At 37.8% G+C, this 27,230-nt stretch overlaps 1 protein-coding gene across 2 annotated transcripts in view; it reads left to right on the top strand.

Annotated features, from left to right (window-relative positions):
• The first annotated feature begins 631 nt into the window (after positions 1–631).
• The window catches only part of HEXB (hexosaminidase subunit beta), a 106,685-nt gene continuing 80,086 nt past the window's right edge, over positions 632–27,230 (top strand). For both annotated transcript variants that reach the window (XM_053701416.1, XM_053701415.1), the window contains exons 1-6: positions 632–988; positions 17,792–17,940; positions 18,426–18,491; positions 18,743–18,789; positions 18,953–19,063; positions 19,997–20,098. In XM_053701416.1, coding sequence (XP_053557391.1) covers positions 696–988; positions 17,792–17,940; positions 18,426–18,491; positions 18,743–18,789; positions 18,953–19,063; positions 19,997–20,098 — 768 coding nt within the window. In that variant the 5' untranslated portion in view covers positions 632–695. The remainder of the gene's footprint in view (positions 989–17,791; positions 17,941–18,425; positions 18,492–18,742; positions 18,790–18,952; positions 19,064–19,996; positions 20,099–27,230) is intronic.

The following is a 27,230-nucleotide window of genomic DNA, read 5'->3' as shown; positions in this document are numbered from 1 at the left end:
CTTAGACCTTGAAGACTGCCTCTAATCTGAATACATTTTGACCACTAGAGGGCATTAGTTCACATGTTTCATATAGATAACATTGAGCTCATGCACGTAAAGTGACCTAGGAGTGAGCACTGATTGGCTAAACTTCATGTCTGTCAAAAGAACTGAAATAAGGGGGCAGTCAGCAGAGGCTTAGATACAAGATAATTACAGAGGTAAAATGTGTATTATTATAACTGTGTTGGATATGCAAAACTGGGGAATGGGTAATAAAGGGATTATCTTTCTTTTTAAACAACAAAAAGTCTGATGTTGACTGTCCCTTTAAAGCTAACATAAATAATGTAATATTCTGTCAAATGCAATGATTATAAAACTCTAAAAACGGCTTCAGCACAGGAGTGTAAAATAGCACAGAAAAAAAGGGGTTAAAAAGACATTGTCCTTTTAAAAATGATGGACTGTTGGAAGTATGTGTATTCAGCAATGTCATAAAAAAACTCACTGTTGTGCCCAGAATAATTTCTCATACAGCAGGTAGAGGGCGCCAACGAACCAGAATCCCAAAGAGATACTTCTTTATGACAGGGTGATCTGGGGGCGTGTCCTGGCGTGAAGTGCAAGTAGTCACCTGACAGGGGTGTCTTGTGATCAGAACTGGAACCGGTAGTGTAGTAGTTGTTGGGCTCTGAGAGCAGTGCAGGACGATGGGTCGGTTTGTTACTGTACAGTGTGTTATTTATTTCCTTACACTCCTCTCGTCATGCTCTGGGAACCGAGACCATTACAGAAATATGAAGCGGGAGACAATACCGCTGGAAGAGGAACCTTTAATGATGGAGGCTGGGGATTCTCCTTTTGGTTGCCTGTGGCCGCTCCCCTACGATGTGCAAATGTCCCCCCAGACCTTATCTATACCACCGAGGCTCTTCAGTTTCGTGCACGGCGCTAGCTCTAAGGTGGGACCCTCGTGTGTGCTGGTACAGGATGCTTTCCGCAGGTGAGCGCGCAGAGGGCTGCAAGAGCAATCAGTGACTGTAGGTAAATGAGTGTCGTGGGCTCGCGCTGCACAGTGTTGGTTGTCCTGAGTGTTATCTCTGTACAGTGTCAGTGGAACTTATATATAAATGAGTGGCTCACATTCTCTAAGAATTAATTAAAGGGATACTAAACCTAATTTTTTCTTTCGTGATTCAGATAGAGTATGATATTTTAAGCACCTTTGTAATTTACTCCTATTATCAATTTTTCTTTGTTCTCATGCTATCTTGATTTGAAAAAGCAGTAATGTAAGCTTTAGAGCCAGCCCATTTTTTGTTCAGAACCTGGGTAGCACTTGCTGATTTGTGGCTAAATGTAGCAAACCAATCAGCAAGCTCTACCAAGGTGCTGAACTAAAAATGGGCCGGCTCCTAACCGTTTATTACTGCTTTTTCAAATCAAGATAACATGAGAACAAAGAAAAATTGATAATAGGAGTAAATTAGAAAGTTGCTTAAAATTGCATGCTCTATCTGAATCATGAAAGAAAAAATGTGGGGTTAGTATCCCTTTAACATTGAGAGTATGTGCTATGTGAGTCATTTCAGAGAGCTTTTATAGACATGTATGTAATGTGTGTTTCTTCCCTTATTTATACTCTGCAGCAAGATATCCTGTGACAGTGGTGTTCTCTCTGGGTCACTTTTTATTTTTTAAAGTTTAGCAGTGGCATATACTATGGATTCATCATCTCACCTAGGGACTGATGATCAAAAGATTGCCACAACAAAATGGAAAAAACATTGACAGTTTTGGTGCAATTAAAAAAAAAAAGGAAAGGGCTGTCCCTGTGAGTGGTGAGCTGTCTCCCATAAAAATGAGAGCTATCTGTTATGTAAAAGTTTGCAAGAGGAGGAAGTACACAGGGAGATATTGGCGTATGTTTTAACTTGAATTTTACGCCTAATACAAATCAAAATACTCCTATATATAGTTGTTCCTTTCAGAGTAATTTAGTGTTTTGAGTATTTTAATAAAAGCTTGCGAGATAAAACAGTAAGATCTGTAGGGTGAAAATGTTTAGGTAATTATGCTGGGATTTCAGAAAACATTTCAAACACGCCCATGTTCAGCCCATTTTATGAAAAAAAACAATAAGTTTGCTTTGTATTTTCTATTTATAAGTGAATTTCTGCGGGGTTTTGTTTGTTTTTGGGATTTTTTGCACATCCAGTGTACTTAAAGGGACACTGAACCCAAATTTTTTATTTTGTGATTCAGATAGAGCATGCAATTTTAAGCAACTTTCTAATTTACTCCTATTATCAATGTTTCTTCATTCTCTTGATATCTTTATTTGAAAAAAAAGGCATCTAAGCTTTTTTTCTTGGCTCAGACTCTGGACAGCAGTTTTTGATTGGTGCATGAATGTATCCACCAATCAGCAAGGACAACCTAGGTTGATCACCAAAAATGGTCCAGAATTTAAACTTACATTCTTGCATTTCAAATAAAGATACCAAGAGAATTATGAAAATTTGATAATAGGAGTAAATTAGAAAGTTGCTTAAAATTTCATGCTCTATTTGAATCACGAAAGAAAAAAATTGGGTTCAGTGTCCCTTTAAATTAAAATTTTGGCATTATTGATGACAGGTCGCACATTACCACTCTGCTCCAGCTTGCATACTGTTTTTTACAATTATAACATCCTAGATGGCTCATCTATTTGCTATATAGTTTGATTTATGTGACTCTAAAGATCCTGCTTTAGTTGAGCCTACAACCACCCAAGAGAACGGGACCTGGAGCACCCGGAGCATATATTTAGGCTGCGGCCTTTCCTATACCCCCCGGCGAGGTATGCTCAAGCCCTGCCGTTAAGCAGCACTCAGTGCTGATTTTGAAGCCTGTTACATTTAATCTGCCTGGTTACAGATCTACGCAAGGGATTATGGCGTATGCTGCAAGTATCTTATCGGAGCTGAACCGCTTGTTGACTGGGCACCATGCTGCATTTGAGGCCCTGTTATATAGCACATTACAGCCTGCGGACAGCCAATTGCCTCACATGGCTATTCAGATGGAGCCTGTCACGGCAGCGCAGGAGTCTAGGGGCACTAGCATTGGCAAGCCGGAACTTTGGAACCCACTACCAGCCCCCAAAAGCATGTCAGAAAGTCCGGTGTGTGTCTCTGAGAACCCTGCGAGGTGGGATGGCTTGACCGAGCGGCAAGACAATGGCGGGCTGCCCCAGATAAGAGAACACACAGCTACTTCATGGGTGAGCCATCTAACTCCCACATCGCAGCAGCAGGTGCCGGTGCACGCATCATTGTCTAACGCAACTAGCAGCTTTATCCGGACCGTGCTACATAGACAGATAAGGGGACTATGTCTATCGCAAGTGCCAGCTCTGTGTGTTAATTTGGCTAACGCAATCTTGCTACTTATTCAATGGGACCCTGGAGGTCTGACCGATACTGATACTACCCAGAGTGACAAGAGCGGACACTGACTTGCTTTGCGATATCACTGCAACCGCGTTTATCACTATTGGGGTGCTGAGTTCAGCAGCGGTGTGATTAGCTATTATCGTACTGTAGAGCTCTGTCACCATCTGACTCTTTACTATTAGTACATTTATTTTAGGATCATCTATATATAATATACAGCCCCCCTGTACTTCTTCAGATTTCTTACTGAACACTTTGAGGGCTCTCAGATGCTCTCACTGTCCTCACTGGGGATTTTCTGTACATAGGTTGACGGTTATGTCCTATCACCAGCGGCCGGGGTGGTGGGATATTTCCCTAGTTTGTCCCCTTACTAGCTCACTATCAAGCCTTAATGTGGGCTATCATTGACTTTGGGACACATCCTCTATTACTAATCAGAGTATAGCTGAAGTAAATGTTATTTATATGTAACTTTAATATAGAGCTTTCATGTCGCAGCCTTGGTTATAACTACCTCTCATCTGTTTAACTTTCTTATACAGCCATGGACCCTAAGTTTTTATATTGCAATACCTACTATTTTATATTAAATTGTTACCTTACAATTGTTAGGTCATACCACCTTGTTTATCTGTGATGTTATTGCCTACATTTATAAGAGACTATTTAGCTTAGAAAGGGAGATTTCTCCCTTGTGATAGCTTGGTATTCAACGTCTTTTCAGGGGTTTAACTTTATATATTATATGCAGCCTTGGTTTCTAAGCCCCAAATGCAGCTACGCCTATTATTTAACATTTAACACCTAGTATTTGATTGTTATATCTTAGTCACAGCTCAGGCAGAGTTATATTTATAATTTTCTCTTTATAAGACATCCTACCTTGTATTTATATATGAGATGTTATGCCCCATATGTAAAAGAGGCTCTCATGTAGAGGTCCAAAAGTGGCCTCTCTCCCAGGTATAGCCCCCTATTTAAGGTTTGATATCTATTCTAGGGGTCCAAGAGTGGCCTCTTTTTCTTTTCAGCTAGGGGGCATGTAATACAATAGGCATTTCCTTGGTATAATACATTTCTGCATTGACCTCTATGTTATTATATAACGTTGTACTGAATTTTATATTGTCTTTCTTATTCTATGTATGCCTTTTTCAGAACCTCAATAAAAGAAATATTTAAAAAAAAAAAAAAAAAAAAAATTTTGGCATTATTAACTTGATGGACGCCAAAGGAGGCGCGTTACGATTGGCTTTAGCTTGATTTGTCATTTTACGCAGAAATAGACCATGTGTTGTGGGTGGAGGAACGGCAGAATGTATAACAAAGTGAAAGGGTAATTATTTATATATTTTAGTGTCTACAATGATTTTGATCAATGAAAGTGTCCATTATTTTCTTTTTTATTTCAAACATTGTTGAGAGAATAGTTTGTTTACAACTAGGGCTGCAACAACTAATCGGTAAGATTGATCATAAAAGTAGTTGTCAAAGAATGTCATTATCAATTAGGTGGTCAGCGATTAGTTGGTTATTGCACAGCACCAGCTGCTTCAATCCGATGAGCTCCTGCACATGGTATTGTGCAAACATTTTTATTTATTATTATTTTTTCTATCCGATTAATCGGATAATTATTGTCCGATTAATCGGATAGAAAAAAGATTAAAAAAATAAATAAATTCAATTTTTTTTGCACAATCTTAGTTGCAGTAGATCATCAGATTAAAGCAGCTGGTGCTGTGCAACTGACCAACTAATCGCTGACTACTTAATTGATAATGAGATTTGTTGACAACTATTTTTATGATCAAAACTTACCGATTAGTTGTTGCAGCCCTATTTACAACCACTTTAACTTTTAATGAAGTGCTGAAATTCAAATACCCCGCGATCCAGCTGCCCACTTCAAGAGTATTTTTTTTTGTGAGCCAACAGTTTAAACTGTTCTGCAGTTGGCGCTCTAGCTACAAAAAAAATGTTTGTGTGCCGTAGGGGTGTGCATATTCACTGGTCTCACGATTCGATTACGATTATCCTGTCAACGATTAGATTCCGCGATGCATCCCGATTACTGCCCATGATTTTCATGAACTTGTTCTATTCCATATTTTTATATATATATATATATATATATATATATATATATATATATATATATATATATATATATATAATGCTATTGCTCCATAATGAGTATAAGCATGTGCACCTGTGTATAAGGAGAGTACCAGCTGTACTATATACACATCACACCCTGCTACTGCTCCCTAATGAGTATAAGCATGTGTACCTGTGTATAAGGAGAGAACCAGCTGTACTATATACACATCACACCCTGCTACTGCTCCCTAATGAGTATAAGGAGAGTACCAGATGTATATGCACACACATACATACACATGCATTGCATATACATACAGATACATACACACACACACATACACACAGACACACATATATATACAAAACACATTTCAGAAGTGCATGTATTATTTGTGCAAAGAGGGTGTACATAATTCTAAACAGCCTGCATTTGCAGGGATTCCTGCTTCCTGTCTTCACTTCTATACAGGACTATAGAATGTGCAGGTCCTGCAGAAGCGAGTTGTTTATATAAGGAACATGACAATGATCTTATGACAACTTCCAGCAGTGCTGACAATAGCACTTCAGTTTCTACGCTCTTCATCTCTTTAAAAAAGTTGTCACTCTTTTTACACAAAGCGAGTCGCTCCTAACCGGTAGTAAGATCACTAAGGGACATAGGTAAATATATTCAGGAAGGAGAACATTATTTAATCAGACTAAAACACAAGGAAACTAGTTTGTAATTGTATAAACGATCATGAAAGGGTCTGCTCTCTGGCCCCGGGTAAGAGTAGATTGTAGAAATCAAGGAATTCATTAGCCAGATATATGGCTGCAACTAACTATTTTCATAATCGATTAGTTGGTCGATTTATTTTTACGATTAATCGGTTAAAAAAAAAAATACCCTATAAATAAAATAAATAAAAATATTATTAGAACAGATGTGGACTGGTTCCAAGTCCAACCTATCTCTCTGCTGCCGGTTCCAGAAAACCAAAAACTAAAATGACTTATTTTTCTCAAAATTATTTTAAAAAATAGTTTAGGTTTACATGGGTTGTCATCATGATTATGTGGGGTTGTAACGTAAACAGAGAGGTACTAATATGTTCCTTTTTAATTTTCTGATTTTCTCTAAGTATTGCTATCTGCAAGTAAACGGTGAGAAATAAAATAAGGACTCTTTTGGTCTGCTTTCTCTAAAAGCTAAGCACATTTTATTAAGTTGTGCTTATAATTAACAGGAACAATAATACATTGAATGAATTTGATTCATACACTCACACAGATTCAAACACACATTTAAAAAAAAAAAAAAAAAATCACACACATAGCAAAAACTTGAAGATTCTATAAATATATAATAAATTATAATATAAATATAATATTATAAATGTACAATTAATATCAATTTCAAATCCCTGGGGATCCAGTGGAGTGGCAGTGGGGTGTTTTGTTTTTTTTAATAAAGGAAAAAAAAATCCTTAAAGTGAAGGTCAATTTTTGGTATTCTCAAGACATAATGTTGAAGCTTAGGTTAAAAACATTACAGTCGCTAACTTTATATGTCTAAATAACGATTCCTTTGCGTGTTCATTATTACCTGTTCGTATTGATCACAGCTGAGCTAATTTGCTAGGATGCCAGAGAGCGATGCTGCCGATTCAATGTAACAATAATTTTGAGAGCGGACAACGCATGCGCGTTACATGAACGAGCATGCCGATGATGACGCGCTGTTTACTTACACGCATGCGCATAAGCTAACAATGACGAAAGCGAAAAGGGGCTGGACGCCACGGGGGGAAAACACTAGATTGGAGCCAAAATATGTCAATCAATAAAGGCACTATGACGGGCGGATTTTACAGCTGAAACGGAGCGTAATCAAAACGTAAAATATAAAACTTTTGCTTGTATCTATCTATAATTTGATGAATGAACATCATACTCATTTTAGATAACATATTGAAAACTGCTAAGCACAACCCCAGACTTTACCTTCACTTTAACCTTTTAATTTTCAATTTTTAGCCAACCATGTGCAATAGCAATTTTGCAGTGGCAGTTACTTTTTCAGATCCTGCAATATATATTATAAAGTATTAGTAGTATTCCCTGTCTGGTAATCTAGTGGGGGAGCATTTGATCTGCACCTCTGTCTGGTACACTACAGATATATATATATATATATATATATATATATATATATATATATATATATATATCTCTATCTCTCTTATTCTGGCTGGCTCTCAGTGATGTAAGTCAGTGAGAGTTGGAAATTGGAGCAGGTCTGTAGTGTTGGTACACTACAGACAAACCATACTAATTGCTACTCCAATTTCCAGCTCTCAGATTTGCAGACCAAATGCTCCCCCACTAGACTACCAGGGAGGGAATATTACTTTTTTTTTTTTTTAAATAATATATTGCAGGATCTGCAAGCCATTCAGCCAAGCCCAATATATATTTATTTTAAACAAAAAAAGCAATTTCCAGTACGCCCTAAGAAGGCTTCCTAAGCGCTGGAATAAATGGTGACTGTCCCTGATACCCCCGCCCCACAGCCCTTCCCAACACACGGCCGGTTTTTATCTCCCTAAGGTAAAGAGCTGTGTGAGGGAAAGGCACACGCTGTGATAAAAGCTTAGGCCTAAACATAGGGAAAAAGTTACAAACTTGGGTTCTAACTTAGTGACAGGCATCTGCAGGCACCATGTTATATTTTTGAGAGATAAATAAACATGGTACCTGCAGTTGCCGGTCACTAAGTTAGCACACACGTTCGCAAACTTTTTACTATGTTTAGGCCTAAGCTTTTATCACAGCGTGTGCCTTTCCCTCACACAGCTCTTTACCTTGACAGCACTCCCAAGTCTGGCTGACGTCTGCTAGCTAGCACTAGAAGCTTCCTGAGCCGACGGCTTGAATGTGCAGGATAAATCACTGATGGCCCCCACCTACACAGCCCTTCCCAAAAAACGGCCACACTCTTACAGGACCGATCTGACACACTGCAGCCTGCATGTGTAGTAAGCACGTAAACTAAGTTAGATAACCGGGGGGAGACCTGCCTTACAACAGCGCAGCATGAGCGAAGTGAACTGTCCCAAGGCGCGTCTTCCTCTCTTCCTCACTCTGCACACGTGCGCTGCATGCAGCCCAACTAATCGACTGACCAACTAATCGATAATGAAAATCGTTGACAACTATTTTCATTATCGATTATTATCGATTAAGTCGATTAGTTGTTTCAGCCCTAAGCCAGAAGTTGGGGAAAAAATATGCAGGTATTAAACAGAGTGACGTTAATAAAGGATGTGAAACCCTTTACTAGAGCGAGTTGTTCCTATGAAGAAACGCAGGCTTCTGTAGAGAGGGGTGGGCGGGACTTGGCAATTCTGAGCGGCCACTTTCATTTCAAGCCTCTGTTTTAAACACGCCTGCTCTAAACATGCAACTACCGCCCACCCCTCTCTACAGAAGCCTGCGTTTCTTCATAGGAACAACTCGCTCTAGTAAAGGGTTTCACATCCTTTATTAACGTCACTCTGTTTAATACCTGCATATTTTTTCCTCAACTTCTGGCTAATGAATTCCCTGATTTCTACAATCTATTCTTACCCGGGTCCAGAGAGCAGACACTTTCATGATCGTTGTATACAATTACAAACTCGTTTCCTTGTGTTTGTCTGATTAAATAATGTTCTCCTTCCTGAATATATTTACCTCTGTCCCTTAGTGATCTTACTACCGGTTAGGAGCGATTCGCTTTGTGTAAAAAGAGTGACTCAACTTTTTTGAAGAGCGTAGAAGTTATTGCTGGAAGTTGTCATAAGATCATTGTCATGTTCCTTATATAAACAACTCACTCTTTAGCCATGCTGCGTTCGCCTTGCCTCTAGTGTCGGTCTGGAGGAGGGGTCACATGGAGGAGGGGTCATGTGACACTGCGTGAATCGATTCGGCTCTTCACTGCATCGATGCAAGCATCGTTGTGCCGATTAATTTCAACACCCCTAGTGTCCCGTATGGCTAGAGCGGCAATTTGAGAACAGTTCAAACCGTTAGCTCACAAAAAAATTACTTTTGAAGTGGGCGGCTGGAGCGCGGGATATTTGAATTTCAGTGCTACAATAAAAAGTAAGTTAAAGCGTATCTTCATTACAACTGATGAATTAAACTCCTTCTAAAATATTGCTAACATTCCAGATGTTTAAACAAAGGGGAAGTTTACCATCATTTTAAAGGGTCTTAGTTTTCATTAGGCTTTGGGGAAGTTGCCAGCCCATGGAGTTAGCTGTTAAATGCTCTTAAAATTACATAAATGTGCAAAAAAGTAATGCTCTAAAGTGTTAAAGAATTTATTGCATTGTTGCTTCCGTATGGCTACGCGTTTAAAGAGGTAATGTGCAAAACCATGATTCTGACTGAAACTTGTACAGGGTGTTTGTTGTTTCAATAAGTACTAATGAAAAGGCAAACATTCCACAGGTCACTTTCTAGATATCTAGTGTCACTTTCCTCTTTCCTATTCTAAATAGCAGGCTGTCAACCATAATGTGGGGTCACTTCCATGGGTCATATTATAGAGAGAAATTTGCTGACAATGATATTTTATATAGGTGACTTGCTTAGACCTCATCACAAAGAGACTCTGACAATGGCATGCACCGTATTTGGTCACTTTCATGTGTTCCAATCCAGAGCTACATGCCAAGGCCTAACTGGCTAAGAATATTAAAACGGGATTAAAAGGTCAAAATAGAAATGTACGAGTGTATTTAATTTTAGTTAGAAACATTTTTGCAATATACTTCTGTTAGAAAAAATGATTGTAGTAAAAGCTATTGCTGTTTTTAAGCAGCATACGCACATATGCTGGGAGTGCCCCATGCACCAGCATTCAAACACCACAACTTCAGAGTCAGCAGTGGCTTGTATGACACACGTTATGCATTCACTGATGCAATGCACACCACCTTTGCTTAGACATAGCATATGTGCATATGCTGCTGAAACAGTTTTACTAGAAGCATATTTGCTAATGGAAATATAAATCAGTTTTCTATTTAAATGCACATTTCAGTTTTTGACCTTTCTATCCCTTTTACAGTTGGATCTTATCAAGAAGATATCTGGAGGCTGCGGTTTAAAGGCACAGAAAAAAATAAATAATAAATTCTTGATTCAGATAGAGCCTGCTATACTTCTTTCTATGTAGGTGCAGAAGAATGTGGACGCTTATGGCGTTAGGCTCTTTTGGGAGCTGGATTCCTTCTTGTAAAAGTGCAACGCACTTAAATCTGTGGAAATTCAGATCTTAGTGTTGCACTTTCACAAGAAGGAATCTGGTTCTGAAAAGAGCCGAACGGCATGAGCAACTGCCTTTATCCACATTCAGGTGCTAACGAAGCATCAAAATGATGCACTTGCCTACTACTTTCTAATATATTTCTAGTATCAAATTGTCTTCATTCTCTTGGCATCCTTTTTTTAAAGGAGCTGCAATGCACTGCTGGGAGATAGCTGAACACATTTACCTGCAGACAGCCTATTGTTTTGGGCATATCCATGAGAAGAACAGGTGATGTGTTTTAATGAGCAAAACCAGCTATTTCAAATAAAAATATATAAACATCACAGAACAATTACCCATACATTTAAAATTCTGCAGTGAGAATAACAAGTCATTTATAAGTCTTTAAGGGGAACACATTTTATAGTTCCTGTAATGAGAAATAGGCATAGTGAAAATGTAAATGCGGTGCATTTCAGTTTTAGGTAGAAATATTTTTGCAATTTATCTGTATTAAAGTGAATGTAAATTTTGATGCTAAAGTGCCCTTTTTTTTTAAATTTGATTAAAAACAGGGGCACTTTAATTCATCAAAATTTACATTTCACTCGTGTTGTGAAAAAATACTTACCTTTTAAACTTGACAGCCGCTCCAGCTTCCTCCGCCTGTCGCAAAGCATCTTCCTGGTTCTAAAATGAGGAATCCGGCTTCCTCCAATTACGGCTTCGAATCAGACACTGATTTCCCCCTGGGGGGGAATCCGTGATTGGAGGATGACCGATCCATCATTTCTGACGTCAGAAATTGCTTTGCCACGACCGAGGGAAAGCTGGAGTGGCTGTCAAGTTTAAAAGGTAAGTATTTTTTCACAACGAGTGAAATGTAAATTTTGATGAATTAAAGTGCCCCTGTTTTTAATCGAAATTCAAAAACCGGGCACTTAAGCATCAACATTTACATTCACTTTAACATAAATAAAGTGACAATTTTACAGTAAACATTTAAGTCTTACACATAGGAGCAGAACAGATATACATATGATTTGTGCATCTATATTTAAAATGTGTCAGATGTTCAGATACCTGTTTTTGGCTTATTGTTGTTTCTGCAGTGGAGTAAATTCTTCATTGCCAAAAACAAATGAGCCAGCCACCTATATTAAAGAAAATGTGTGCCAGTATCACTGAAACAATAACTTTTTTTAATTAGAGGCATATTTGTTGCTTGCATGCATATCGCATACATACTTCACATTCAATTTTACAAGTTCTTTCAGTGATTATGTCCCTTTAAAGGACCATTAAACTTGACATTTCAACAACATGTAAAATGTTTCATTATTGCTATATACATTCATTATTTATTTTGCCGCCTTTTGCTGTAAAATACATCTACAAATTGTGCTCGTTTCACTTTCTCCAAAGGAGGGAGGCTTGGGTTAATACTTTTAGGAAATTTATGTGAGCTTTTATTTACTTTTCCCTCCCTAAGCTTATATGGAGTCACATACTTTTAAAAGGTGGATTATAAGTTTTGCATAAACAATCATGATGGGAAAGTCAGATTGCATATTAAAGGGGAGTTAAAATATAAAGTGAAAACTGAATTGAGTTGTATGATAAAAGGAACATTTTAATTTGGTGTGAAATTGTGTTCTCTTTAAAGTGAATGTCAATTTTGATGCTAAAGTGTCCAGTTTTTAAAAATTCGATTAAAAACAGGGGCACTTAAATTCATAAAAATTTACATTTCACTCCTGTTGAGAAAAAAGACTTACATTTTTTTTAAACTTGACAGCCGCTTCAGCTTCCTCCACCCGTCGCAAAGCCTCTTCCTGGGTCTAAAATGAGGAATCCGGCTTCCTCCAATCACAGTGTTGAATCAGACACTGATTCCCCCAGGGGGGGGGAGCTGTGATTGGAGGATGACCTATCCATCATTTCTGACATCAGAAATGGCTTGCAACAACCAGAGGAAGCTGGAGCTGCTGTCAAGATTAAAAGGTAAGTTTCTTTTTTTTTTTTTTTTTTTTTTTTCACAACAGGAGTGAAATGTAAATTTTGATGAATTAAAGTGCCCCTGTTTTAATAAAATTTTTAAAAACCGGGCACTTTAGCATCAGAATTGACATTCACTTTAAGATAACTTGTAACTGTAAAAGAAACCTGTGTGGTCTGTTTATGGCTTCTTGCTAACCTCAGATAATGTGGTTCCATAATGATTTTTACATTGTGGTTGGTATCATACTTTTAGCAGTAGAGCTTGAAATAACACTATTGGCATCTTAAATGGTTGGGCAAAATTAAAATGAAGGAATTAAACGCTTGATTGCACAGTGAACCATAGCTAATTCCTTAATTTTTAGAATTATATATATAATTATTCTCTGTCCATTTTTTTTTTTTTTTTTACATTCAAAATAAATACAAAAATACCTTTCTTACTGCCATGAAGTCTTAGCCAGCCCCCAAGGTTGCAGTTTTTCTTCAGCTTTTGTAAAGAACACTCAGCACTACATAATTTTGCGGTGCTATCCAAATAAATGATGATGATAATAATACTTCATCCCATGAGAAGGCTGCATCGCTCCCTTTCTCTTCCTATAGTAACCTGGGATAGCTGTCCAGCGTCCCTAATGCAGAGTATATTGGGGAAGCTGGGCAAGAGCACACGTACAACAACAGTAATTGCACGGTTGGTAGCCATATAATTGACTTAACAGCTTGCTGCTGATTTTAAGGGGAAAAGACTTGCCAGGCTTGGGGGTGGTAAAGTAGTTATTGTTCTACATAAAGGGACATTAAACTCTTTGAGATAGTAATAGAAAATTTTAAATCATATATAAAAAACAAACTCTGCAATATACTTTCATTATATATTTTGTCCCATTTTCCTGTAATTCCATTCTTAAATTGTGAGCTTTTCAGTTCCCGTTAGAAATTGAAGTGCAGACAGTTAAAACAACAAATAAAACACACACACATGGAACCCTGATGATTTATCATCTAGGATGTGAAGAACGCCTGTATACAGTCACAAATCTTATAGATAACGGATATGTCTTTTTCTCTAATTGGATCCTATACCATCAATGTATATCATGCATATCCCCAAACCCTATGAAACATTGCCTTTCATTGAAATATGCAATACTCCAACAACCAGCCCCAGGGTATGTCCCGTATTATATTGAAAGATGGAAGAGTGAATAAAAGATTGATATAACATATGTAGATGCTGATTTTTTTTTATTATAATATTGCAAAGTCTTTCATTTCTGCTAATCTACTAGAGCTCAACATAAAATACTACAAAGATGGTACTTGACACCGGTCAGACTTCACAAACGCTATAGCAATCCAAATGATAGGTGCTGGAGATGTAGAGATAATCAAGGTACAATGTCACATATGGTGGTCTTGTTCGAAGATCATCCCCATATGGGAACAGGTAGCTACAGAATCCTCAAAAGTACTAGAAATCCCACTGCCACTGGGTCCCTGCTTATGGTTATTCCACAAGATACCCAAAAAATTCACAACAGCACAAAAGAAAATGTTTAATATATTAGCTAATAGCAGGAAATCTCTGTTGGCACAGAGGTGGAAAACGTCTGACATGGCAAGTGAGGCCCAGTGGTTACACAAATGTCATGAAATCTTAAAACTAGAAGAATATTATTTCTTAAAACATAGATGCCAACCCCTTTATAACCAGGTACAAATATTATGGGACACATATATTTAAAGGAAGTTCACAAAAGAGTGAGCATATCTTGAGATATAAAGGGTTGTTACTTTGTTCTTCACTTGTTTAACCTAATTTAAGAAATCCCAATCCATACATATTGTAATGTATTATCTATCGAATTAAGCACATAAAGGCAACCTACACACTATTTATAAAATAAAGAGTTTGTTAGACCTATAGATAATTCTTCATGAGACTGATTCCAATTAGAATTTATGGATTACAACTGGACATTACGAGACATATGGACTTTAAAGTGAATGTCAATTTTTATGCTGAAGTGCCCATTTTTTTAAAAAAAATATTAAAAACAGGGGCACTTTCATTCATTGCACTCGATTTTACAAATAAGTACCTCCTCCTGAAATGCAGAATCGCCGATCCAACGCCTGCAGGTCCTCTGTACTTCCTCAGCAATGATGAAGCCGTTTTCGTCATTGCTGTGTAAGTACAGCAGGAAGAAGCAGGCATGGGCATCGGCGATCCAGCGTTTCAGGAGAAGGTAAGTATTTTTGTAAAATCCGGTGCAATGTAAACTTTCATGAATGAAAGTGCCCCTGTTTTTTAATAGTTTTTTAAAAACCGAGAACTTTATCATGTTCATCAAGTTGACATTCACTTTAAGAACAAGACATGATACATTGTTTTAAATTTAAAAATGTTTTATTTGTTTAAACTACCAGTTCTACTGTTTGTTACATTATTTGTATGACATAGTTTATACATGTATTCAGTCTTCATATATATGTATGTCAATGGAAAACTGGTCAATAAAAAAAAAAAAAAAAAAAAGAAATGGAAGTGCAGAAGTTATATTCCACCCAGCTATAGGCTGCACACTCTAGTGACCTATTTATAGCTGGTTCTTATTGGCCACAGCAAAGAAGGTAAACTAAGTTACATCAATAGCTTCCATTGTTTTATAGACATTAAAACTTGAATTAGCTGTTTAATAATTGACAAAATAAGTGTAAACTTTCAAAAATACAACTACATGTTATTCTCAGACTAATCTTTATCTTCTATCTAGCATTTATTTAGGGTTTAATTTCCCTTTAAACGAATAGTTCTATATGCACATAGTAGATCAGTACCACAAGAACTGCATTTATTTAAATTTACTTTTTGTCTGAAAGATATTAAAAGGGCAGTAAAACCTTGTAATTACAGGAGATTTATTTTTTGTTGATATTGAATAGCATATCACCACAATTGTAATGTTTTGGTTTTTTTAAAGATAATAACCCTTTGTGGAGGTACAATAGTGTTCACATCAGTTTAAAGCTATTGCAGTCATGGTCATTAGTGTATTTTAACCTTGATTAGAGAAATGCAGCCAGTTATATCTTCAGTGATAGCTGTTATTATGTAAACAGCATAAGGCATCTGATATATTCACCCACACTGACCTCCTAGTGCCTTGTCACCTTGGCAGAAATGCACATTGCATCTTAAGTGACACACATTGTGTCATGTCCAGCTCTCTGAGCAGCCACAAACTGTTGTACAAGTGCACAAACTTGGGTAGTTGCTTTTGGGTTTTTACATACATATGTATTGCAGAAATATTTCAAAACTAAAATACACTGATGGAACATAGTCAGAACATATTGTTGCTTTAATGTACCATTCACAGACTTTGCTACAGCAGTTTGTTGTTTAAAAATGTGAATGATATCACACACACACACACACACACACACACACACATATATATATATATATATATATATATATATATATATATATATATATATATATATATATATATATATATATTTATATTTACTGGTGCCTTTTCCTGGGACAATGTACAGTCCTTGCCAAAAGTTTTGAGAATGACACAAATATTAATTTTCACAAACTCTGCTGCCTCGGTTTTTATGATAGCAGTTTGCATATACTCCAGAATGTTCTGAGTGATCAGATCAATTGCAATTAATTGCAAAGTCCCTCTTTGCCATGAAAATGAACTTAATCCCCACAAAAATATTTCCACTGCATTTCAGCCCTGCCACAAAAAGACCAGCTGACATGTCAGTGATTCTCTCGTTAACACAGGTGTCAGTGTTGAGGAGGACAAGGCTGGAGACAACTCTGCCACGCTGATTGAGTTAGAATAACCGACTGGAAGCTTTAAAAGGAGGGTGGTGCTTGAAATCATTGTTCTTCCTCTGTTAACCATGGTTGCCTGCAAGGAAACTAGTGCAGTCATCATTGCTTTTCACAAAAAGGGATTCACAGGCAAGGATATTGCTGCTACTAAGATTGCACCTAAATCAACCATTTATCGGATAATCAAGATGTTCAATTGTTGTGAGGAAAGCTTCAGGGTGCCCATGAAAGTCCAGCAAGCGCCATAACAGTCTCCTAAAGTTGATTCAGCTGCAGTATCGGGGCACCACCAGTTTAGAGCTTGCTCATGAATGGCAACAGGCAGGTGTGAGTGCATCTGCACGCATAGCGAGGTGAAGACTTTTGGAGAATGGCCTGGTGTCAAGAACGGCAGTAAAGAAGCCACTTCTCTCCAGGAAAAACATAAAGGACAGACTGATATTCTGCAAAAGGTACAGGGATTGGACTGCTGAGGACTGGGGTAAAGTCATTTTCTCTGATGAATCCCCTTTCCGATTGTCTGGAGAAGAAAAGTTGAGCGCTACCATCAGTCCTGTGTCATGCCAACAGTAAAGCATCCTGAGACCATTCATGTGTGGGGTTGCTTCTAAGCCAAAGGAGTGGGCTCACTCACTTCAGTATACCAAAGTAACATCTGACTAAAAGATATAAAAACACTGAAGCAGCAGACTTTGTGAAAATTAATATTTGTGTCATTCTCAAAACTTTTGGCCAGGACTGCAGTTAATGACATATCTAATTGTATTTCTGTTGTAATCATGGTTCAGTGTCCCTCCCTGTATTCATATAATTAAAAGGAAAGTGTACTGTAAAACTGGATTCCCCTTAATGCATTTTTATTGACTTTCTATATCAGTTGAATAGTATTTAATGAATAGGAAATCAATCCTTTAGGTTTATTTTTGAATATGAACTAGCTTTAAAATGCGTTGAGCTTGCAGGGAGATACATTATCACAAAGATTCCTTATCTTACCTTAGTTTGTATACTTAGAGAGAACAGATGAAGATGATAATTTTGGTGTTTCTATTGACCAATAACCATAGCCATCACTAATAAAATGTAATTTGTTTTTCATAGATATTATGAATACATTTTTGGATATTCTCAAGAACAGAGTGCTTCTGAAAGAGACGCTTCTGAAGATCAATTATTACAACTTCAAGTTGTTGTTATTACTCAAGAACATGAATGTGATAAATATCCTTCCATGACATCAGATGAGTCCTGTACGTAATTATGATACTGTAGTATGCTTTTTATATTGTCATATCAGTCCTAAATGTCTTAAAGAATGTGAGAATGTACATTGTAGGTCTGTAAGCAGTAAAGACCCACATTTATTAAGGTGCTTGCAGGTAATGCTCCCACACAGGAAACCTGTCCATGCATTTGGAGCCTCCAATGCAGCATGTGCTACCTTACTTTAACATTGCACATGGAAACTCATGTAGCCTCTTCCTTTTCCCCTCATAGCCAATAGCGCAAATACAGGGCTTGTCAGTCATCCTAGATAAATGAGTCCAGGATGTTTTGACCTCAGCAACCTCTGAGGTTACAGAGAGGTTGATAACAGCTGTCTTCATAAATGTTTACAATAAATTTTAACTAGTCTGCTAAATCATACTGTTTTTTTAATTTGCAGTACAGTATTATTATTTAAATTGTTCTTGTGTTTTTTTCTGTTTTTTTTTTTTTTTTTTTACCTTTCTAGATGAATTAACCATTGGCCAGTCTGTAGCAGTTTTACAAGCAAATCAAGTATGGGGTGTTTTAAGAGGTAAAAATAAAAAATAAAATTGTGTGTGTGTGTATTGGCTGTGCGCGTTGCAAAATAGCTCTCTTTTGCAATGCTGAATTCCACCAACGGAATTCTGTCTGCCAGAGGCGAGCTGCGGCAGACAGGGGCGTATGTACGCCCCTGTCCGCTGCACTGAATGAGTGACAAAAATGTATTGGGCAGATATATATATATTTTTTTTTTACTGAATGGTACTTTCCAGTAAGCTTTATTGTTTATTTTATTTTTAGGCCTAGAGACATTTAGCCAGCTAATCTATGAAGATAACGTTGGAGCAGTAAGTAATAATGTACTCAAAAGCTGATAGTATTCTTTTGGAGCTTCAATTTGATTTCCTATGTGTCTTTATAGTTTTAAGACTTTTTTTTACATGCAAGTGATAGTACCTTTTTAATTGCACTTGTCAAGTATTTTTTTTCCACTGTGCTTCTTTTAAATAGTTCCTCATTAACAAATCTCGTATTTTGGATACTCCGAGATTCGCACACAGGGGAGTTCTGCTGGACACATCCAGACACTATCTGCCACTCAAGACCATTTTATTAAACTTGGTGAGTTATTGGCTATTTATTTACCACATGTTGTATATGGTTGTTAAAATTAATAGTACTATATGCATTCCATGTTAGAATAAAAAAATAAAAATTAAATGGAGCGTTGTACTGTAATTTTTCACTTCTTTAATGTGTTTTCAATTATGACCTTTATTTGCTTGAGTGAAAGGGACAGGAAACCCCAACATTTTCTTCTATGATTTGGATAGTTTTAAACAACTTTCTTATTTCCTTCTATTATCAAATGTGCTACATTCTCTTGTTATCCTTTGCTGAAGGAGCAGTAATGAACTACTGGCTGCTAGCTGAACACTTCTAGTTAGCAAATCACAAGAGACAAATGTGTGCAGGCACCAATCCGCAGCAAGCTCCCACTAGTAAGATATGTGTGTATTCTTTTTCAACAAGTGATACCAAGAGAAAGAAGCACCTTTTGAAGTTAGAAGTGAATTTAAAAGCGTCTTAACATATGACACACTTGAAGACCAGCCCTTTGAATGCCCTTAGGAAGCCTATGTACAAAGTGGCAGGGATTGCTCTGTCATAGCCCAGTCAAAAGAGGAAATGAATGCCTTTATTATTACTACATTTTTACCTTTTTATAACTATGTGATGCTTGACTAAGAGCAAAGGAAACAAATCTATTTAAGAGATATTTTAAAAACTTAAACTTTCTTATTTCTCTGCAGCTAAGTTGCAATGCAATTTTCCACTGCTGCAACATATAAAACTTTTCCAGTTAATCAAAACATTGCAGTTGAGGTAGTGGTTTTTGTGTAATTACCTAATTTGAAATAAATGAATATTATGTTTTTCTACCATGTTACAATGTTAGACATATAATGTATGCATCTTTATATACATTTTTTGTTTTGTTTATTACAGTGATTGACAAATGTTTTTGCATATATTATTCTTTATTCTGTTTAGGATGCAATGTCTTTTAACAAGTTTAATGTCTTTCACTGGCATATTGTTGATGATCCGTCCTTTCCCTATCAAAGTGTTACATTTCCTGATTTGAGTGACAAGGTGAGTACTGATGACAGAATGTTATGTGGCCTGTTTAGGCTGTATTTCATATTGACATATAATGAAATGCAATGCTTTAGATATGCCTAAGGATCTAACTTCTATAAAGCTGGGTTCCGCAAGTAAGCTCTTGTGCCTTTTTTTTATAAGGACATTTAAACACCTCTTTCTTTTGTGGTACAATTGTGCTTGTCCCATGCTCCTCAGAGGCCTAAAAACAAATTGTGTAACCTGTAAATGCTGCAAACCAAAATGTTTAGGCATTTTGCAGCATTTTGAAAACCCAGGCTAGAGATTGTGCTACTTGTTCTCTCTAAGGAGTGTGGGACAATGAACAATTTGTATACAAAATAAAGTGGCATTACACACAGCTACAAAGGGGCATTACACACAGCTACAAAGGGGCATTACACACAGCTACAAGGGGGCATTACACACAGCTACAAAGGGGCATTACACACAGCTACAAAGGGGCATTACACACAGCTACAAGGGGGCATTACACACAGCTACAAGGGGGCATTACACACAGCTACAAGGGGGCATTACACACAGCTACAAGGGGGCATTACACACAGCTACAAGGGGGCATTACCCACAGCTACAAAGTGGCATTACCCACAGCTACAAAGTGGCATTACCCACAGCTACAAAGTGGCATTACCCACAGCTACAAAGGGGCATTACACACAGCTACAAGGGGGCATTACACACAGCTACAAAGGGGCATTACACACAGCTACAAAGGGGCATTACACACAGCTACAAGGGGGCATTACACACAGCTACAAGGGGGCATTACACACAGCTACAAGGGGGCATTACACACAGCTACAAGGGGGCATTACACACAGCTACAAGGGGGCATTACCCACAGCTACAAAGTGGCATTACCCACAGCTACAAAGTGGCATTACCCACAGCTACAAAGTGGCATTACCCACAGCTACAAAGGGGCATTACACACAGCTACAAGGGGGCATTACACACAGCTACAAGGGGGCATTACACACAGCTACAAAGTGGCATTACACACAGCTACAAAGGGGCATTACCCACAGCTACAAAGGGGCATTACACACAGCTACAAAGGGGCATTACACACAGCTACAAATCCCCAAAATCCAGACTTTTTCATGATTTTAAAAAAAAATATGAAAAATTACAATTATTTTCACCAGCAAGTCTCACAATCTTCTCTGCCTGCATATTTAGTTTGATTTTATTTGTGTCCTAAAATGCAAATTATAGTCCATTTTGAAATAACTTGGATTTTATAATATTTGTATATTTGCAACTGTAAAATGGGACAGCTTGTAGAGGAGATGGGGCCAAGTATAAGCAACATTTAGGTTTCATTTAGGTTTCACAAGCCTAACCCTGGTACATGTCTGACACTAATTGGCCTCAGCAAAGCTTATCAGATGGAAAAAAATGCAAAACAATGGAAATGTTGTTTTTAAAAAGGAAGTGGATTGCTGTGGTTTAGTGTTCATTGCCCTTGTAAACTGATGAAGACCTAAAATCTCTCACTTTAAAGGGATATGAAACCTACAAATTTTCTTTTGTGATTCAGACAGAAAATACACATTTTAAAAAGTTTCCATTTTACTTCTATTGTCAAATTTGCTTTGTTCCCATGATATTTTGTGTTGAAGAGATACCTAGGTAGGCATCTGGAGCACTACATGGTAGGAAATAGTGCTGCCATCTAGTACTCTTGTTAATGGCTAACATTCTTACAAAACTGCTGCTATAGAGTGCTCCAGAAACGGGCCAGCTCTTAAGCATATGTCCCTGCTTTTCAACAAAAGATACCAAGAGAACAAAGAACAATTGATACTAGAAGTAAATTAGAAAGTTGTTTAAAATTGCATGCTATATCTGTATCATGGGGAAAATGGATTTCATATCCCTTTAAAGTGCCATGAAACAGGTTAAGATCTGTGCATATCCTAAAGGGGCTAATTAATTAAAAATAGTTTGCATAAAAAATTGTTTAAAAATTGCTGGCAAGTATTTTAAAATTTTCAAAAATACTTTCAAAGCCATGCTGTCTGGAGCACTGTGCTCCACCCCCCTTATCAGTGTTTAGACACAGGCATTGTATTTAAACTGAGTTCACAGCTTCTAGGCATGCTCCAGCAGATAATCCCTGTTCACTTTTGCATTCTACCAAAACAACAATAGATATAGATAGAGCCATAAAAGGAAATGTGTGGGGGGAGTTAGTGTTACAATTCAGAAACTAAAAAGAAAGGGTTAATGGCGAGGCAGTGCAGTATAAATTTGCAGGTAAAGTAATTAAAGTACATATTATTATATTTTGTTTCTATCCCAACTTGTTTTATGTCCCTTTAAGGGCAACACCACCAGTTTACACATCTTACAACAGTAATGTAAAATAAAATTGGTCTGTACTCCAGTAGTCCTGATTGGCTCCTCCAAATAAGTCAAGTGGTGGGTGGAGTTTAGCTTTTGTTAATAATTGCGGAAAATAAGGCGTTTAGCATTATTTTAAATAGTTTCAGAAGGGGTGGAATGATAGGAGACTGAGCCAAAATGTGGAGATTTTAGTTAGTGAATTTATTTCCAGTAATTTTTCCTTAACCTACTATCACTCGCCAACAAAAATTTATGAAGTAGTAAAATATGTTGAGTAACATAACTAGACATAGACAAACCTATTTCTGAAAAACAAGTATGCTTTATATATGGGAACTTGTGGTGCACCAACCTCATCCATAAGGACTTTTGGCCAAATTTGACATATTTACATAGTAATGTAGGTTGAAAAAAGACTCAAGTCCACCAAGTAGAACCTTTCACACGTGCTTGTTACTGTTGATTTGAAAGAAGCCAAGAGCCCAACTTGAACTGTTTTCTCATTGTGCCTCAAAGAAAAAATAATCAATTTTAAAGGGACAGTCAAGTCCAAAATAAACTTTCATGATTCAAATAGGGCATGTCATTTTAAACAACTCCAATTTACTTTTATCACCAATTTTACTTTGTTCCTTTGGTAATTCTTAGTTGAAAGCTAAACCTAAGTAGGCTCATATGCTAATTTCTTAGTCCTTGAAGGCCACCTCTAATCTGAAGGCATTTTGACAGTTTTTCACCACTGGAGGGCATTAGTTCATGTGTATCATATAGATAACATTGAGCACACGCACGTGAAGTTACCTAGAGGTCAGCACTGATTGGCTAAAATGGAAATCTGTCAAAAGAACTGAAATAAGGGGGCAGTTTGCAGAGGCATAGATACAAGGTAATTACAGAGGTAGAACGTGTATTATAACTATTGGTTATGCAAAATTGGTAAATAGGTAATAAAGGGATTATCTATCTATTTTTTTTTTTTTTTGTATTTATTTATATCCAACAGTGCATAAAAGTAAACGGTTTACATATCTTATCGCACCGAGGACAAATGTCTTGCTACATATATGACAAAAAGAAAAATCAAGGACATTTATACCAACAATAATAAACAGCTTACTCAAATGTAATATCTTCGACGTACTACTAGCTGTTCAAATGGCTATTACTCATGTGATCTAAGTATACATTATTGGAAAATTATATTATAATTTCAACAAAATTAACCAACAAAATCAACTAAGGGTAAACATTTTTTTTTTTTTTTTTTTTTTTTTTTTTAATTTTTTTTTTATTTGAGAAGTTTCACAGATAACAGAAGAGAAAAAAAAGAAAAATATTAGCAATATGTGACATCTTCAGTAGTTCAAACATGAGAGTTATAACATCAAGTATGATAACAATGATTTCTATATATAAGCACTAGAACGGTGCACATGAAATCAAACTTTTCTCATTTTCGAGTTAATAAAACATATACAATAATATGCATAGATAATTAGACAAGAGTTAGACAAGAGTTAGACAAGAATACTCTCATAGGTTAGTTTAGGAAAGGAGGTGTGTAGACCTGTAGAGGATGTAACGACTGGAAAGATCATCAGTAAAATGGGAGGGGAGAAAGGATGGTTGAAATCTGTGCAGTTGAACATCTTATCAGTCGGGAAATTTTTCCCACCAGGGTGCCCAAATCTCATAATAAAAGTCAAGTTTATCTAGAACTGAATAAGAGTATGCTTCCATTTTCGAGAGAAACTTGACTGTGGCCAGAATCTGAGAAATGGTGGGAGGAGCGGGTTGTTTCCATGCTTTCGCAATTTCTAATTTAGTGGACATTAGAATGTAAACAGTTAAGGCTTTACGTGCAGGGGGAAGAGTTGGGAAGTCCAAATGAAGTAGACAGGTTTGTGGGCTTAGGTCAGGGGTGATACCTAGTGAATGTAATAAGTCTGTTACCTGTAGCCAAACTGTAGTGGCTTTGGGGCAGTACCACCAAATGTGAGCCTGCGTACCTAGTTGTCCGCAGCCTCTCCAGCAAACAGGGGAGTGAGAGTCATATATCTTATGGAGCGTGACCGGTACTAGGTGCCAGCGAACAGAAAGTTTGTAGTGAAGTTCCCAAAGAGATGTACAATGTAAGAGTTTTTTCGTATATATAAGTTCCCTGTACCAGGAGTCAGTATCGGCCGTGAAGTTTAATTCTGTCTCCCAAGCGATATATTGTGAGATTTTGTGTTGTGAGAAGGGCGCTAGGAGAATCTCATAGTGAAATGACAAAGTCCCCTTCATTTTGTTTGGTTGTGACCATCTCTGCTCCCATACCGTAGCTGGTCTGAGACTCTTCCCAGGAAAGCCCCATGATCTCACAATGGAGCAAAGACGAAAAGTCTCAAATTTCAAAAAAGTCGGAATCCGTAATTTATTACAGATCGCTAAATGTGAAATACCACTAGTTTGATCATAAAGATCGGCAATATAATTTACATCAAAAGAAGACCAGCTTGATATATGAGAGTCAGGGAGGCAAAAAAGGACGCTGGTAATCGTTTGTCTCGGGGAAGGGTGGGGAGCGATCAGATTTGAGTGTCTCACCTGATCCCAAAAACGTAGTGTGTCTAAAATCACCGGATGAACAGTGTGTAGATTCTTCCAGTAATGAGACGGAACCCAGGGAAGGTCAACTAAGGAAAGACCCAAGGGGAGAAGTGATTGCTCAACTTCTCTCCAGGAGGTTGTGTTGTCCCTATGACCCCATTCTATGAGATGTGTTAGACGAGCAGCTTGATAATAAAGAATGACATTTGGCATACCTAATCCGCCTCGGTCGCTAGGCCTCTGAAGAGTTTGTCTGGAGGTTCGGGGTTTCTTATCTTTCCAAACATAGCAGGTTATAAGACTTTGAAGTTTATTAAGAATTGGCCTAGGTATATTAATCGGGATAGCACGAAACAGGTAAGTGATCTTTGGTACAAAAGACATTTTGATAGCTGCAATCCTGCCTGTCCAGGAAATTTCACGGTAGTCCCAAGTATCTAATAGTTTTTTCCATTCCGGAAGTCTCTCTGTAAAGTTTCTGAGTATGACTAAAGGGACACTTGGGGAGAGGTGGGTGCCCAATAGCTTAAGAGAACTGGAGGACCACTTAAATTGATATTTACTTTGCAAGAGGAGGAGTTCGTTAGTTGGAATGTTAATATGTAGAGCCTCTGTTTTAGATAGATTGAGCTTGTAATAGCTGAGGCTCTGAAATCTAGAGATGATTTCAAAGACAGCTGGGAGAGACCTAGTTGGATTCGTAAGTAAAAGTGTTACATCATCTGCGTATAAGGAGATGGTGTGGCGAAGCGATCCCATCGGGAAGCCAAAAACATCGGGGTCCGATCTGATAGCTTGTGCGAGAGGTTCGATAGAGAGAGCAAACAGGAGTGGAGAGAGGGGGCAACCCTGTCTCGTCCCGTTCGATATGATGAAACTATCGGATTGGAAACCTATTCCCTTGACTCTGGCAGTCGGGCTTGAGTAGAGGGCCTGAACCGATATGATAAATTTCTCAGGGATACCAAACACCCGAAGGGTTTCCCATAGGTACTCCCACCTCACCCTGTCAAAGGCTTTCTCAGCGTCAAGTGACAGGGCTAACGTGGGAATGTCTCTCCTTGTGCTCTCGATCAAAATATCCAACACACGTCTAGTGGCGTCCGGTCCTTCTCTTTGGGGTATGAATCCCACTTGGTCTGAGTGTACCAAAGTGGGGATAATGCGGGCTAGTCGGTTAGCTAGTATCTTAGCGTAAATTTTGGTGTCTATATTAAGTAATGAAATCGGGCGGTAACTCCCACACTCCTGTGGGTCCTTACCAGGTTTCGGGATTGTAGAAATTGAAGCCTCTAGGAATTCCTTTCGGAAACTACCTTTGCTCTGGATTTCATTAAAAACTCTGCAAAGAATCGGAGAAATTTGAGGCGAATAAGATTTATAGAATTGGCCTGTAAAGCCATCCGGGCCTGGTGCTTTCGCTGCTTTAAGGTCTTTAATACCCAAAGAGACTTCCTCAAGAGTAATCGGGCAGGTCAAAGCTTCGACCTCTGATTGATCTAGTTGGGAGAGATTCAGCGTATTTAAATATCTACGGGTTTTGACCAGGTTAAGGGTTGTAGTGGAGTCCGAGGATTTTAAGTTATAGAGATGATGATAGAAAGTTTTGAAGGCCTCACCTATTGCTGAAGGGGACGTAACATATCTGTTATCAAAATTAATGGAAGCTATTTTGGCTTGTGCTGTCCTATTTCTTAATTTCCTGGCTAAAAGTGCCGAAGTTTTATTACTGTTGTGGTAGTAGACTTGTTTGAGTCTCCCTAATGCAGCCTGAGTTTTGTTAATCTCTAAGGACCTTATCTGCTTGGTTACCTCCGAAATTTGAGAGTTTATTGGGGTGGAGTAATTGGTAGAAAGTTCTAGTTTCAGGGTTCTAAGTTGGCAGTTAAGAGACGCTAGTAAGGCTCCTTGAGCCTTTTTGATTTGGGAGGCTTTTCCAATATAAAATCCTCTGAGGAATGCCTTCAGGGCGGCCCAGATTACTTCCTCTGACATGAGGGAAGTGCGATTTTCTCCTAGGAAATCTGTGATTACTGCTAGGGTCTCTACCTTAATAGAGGGGGTAGTAACTAGATAATCCCTAAGGCGCCATGTAAAGGCTATTGGACGATGGGGGGGGTCGCCCATGGTCATCGTTACTGAATCGTGGTCTGAC

Source organism: Bombina bombina, chromosome 2 (assembly GCF_027579735.1).
Source record: "Bombina bombina isolate aBomBom1 chromosome 2, aBomBom1.pri, whole genome shotgun sequence".
Taxonomy (NCBI): Eukaryota; Metazoa; Chordata; class Amphibia; order Anura; family Bombinatoridae; genus Bombina; species Bombina bombina.
This window is presented reverse-complemented; position numbering and strand designations above follow the sequence as displayed.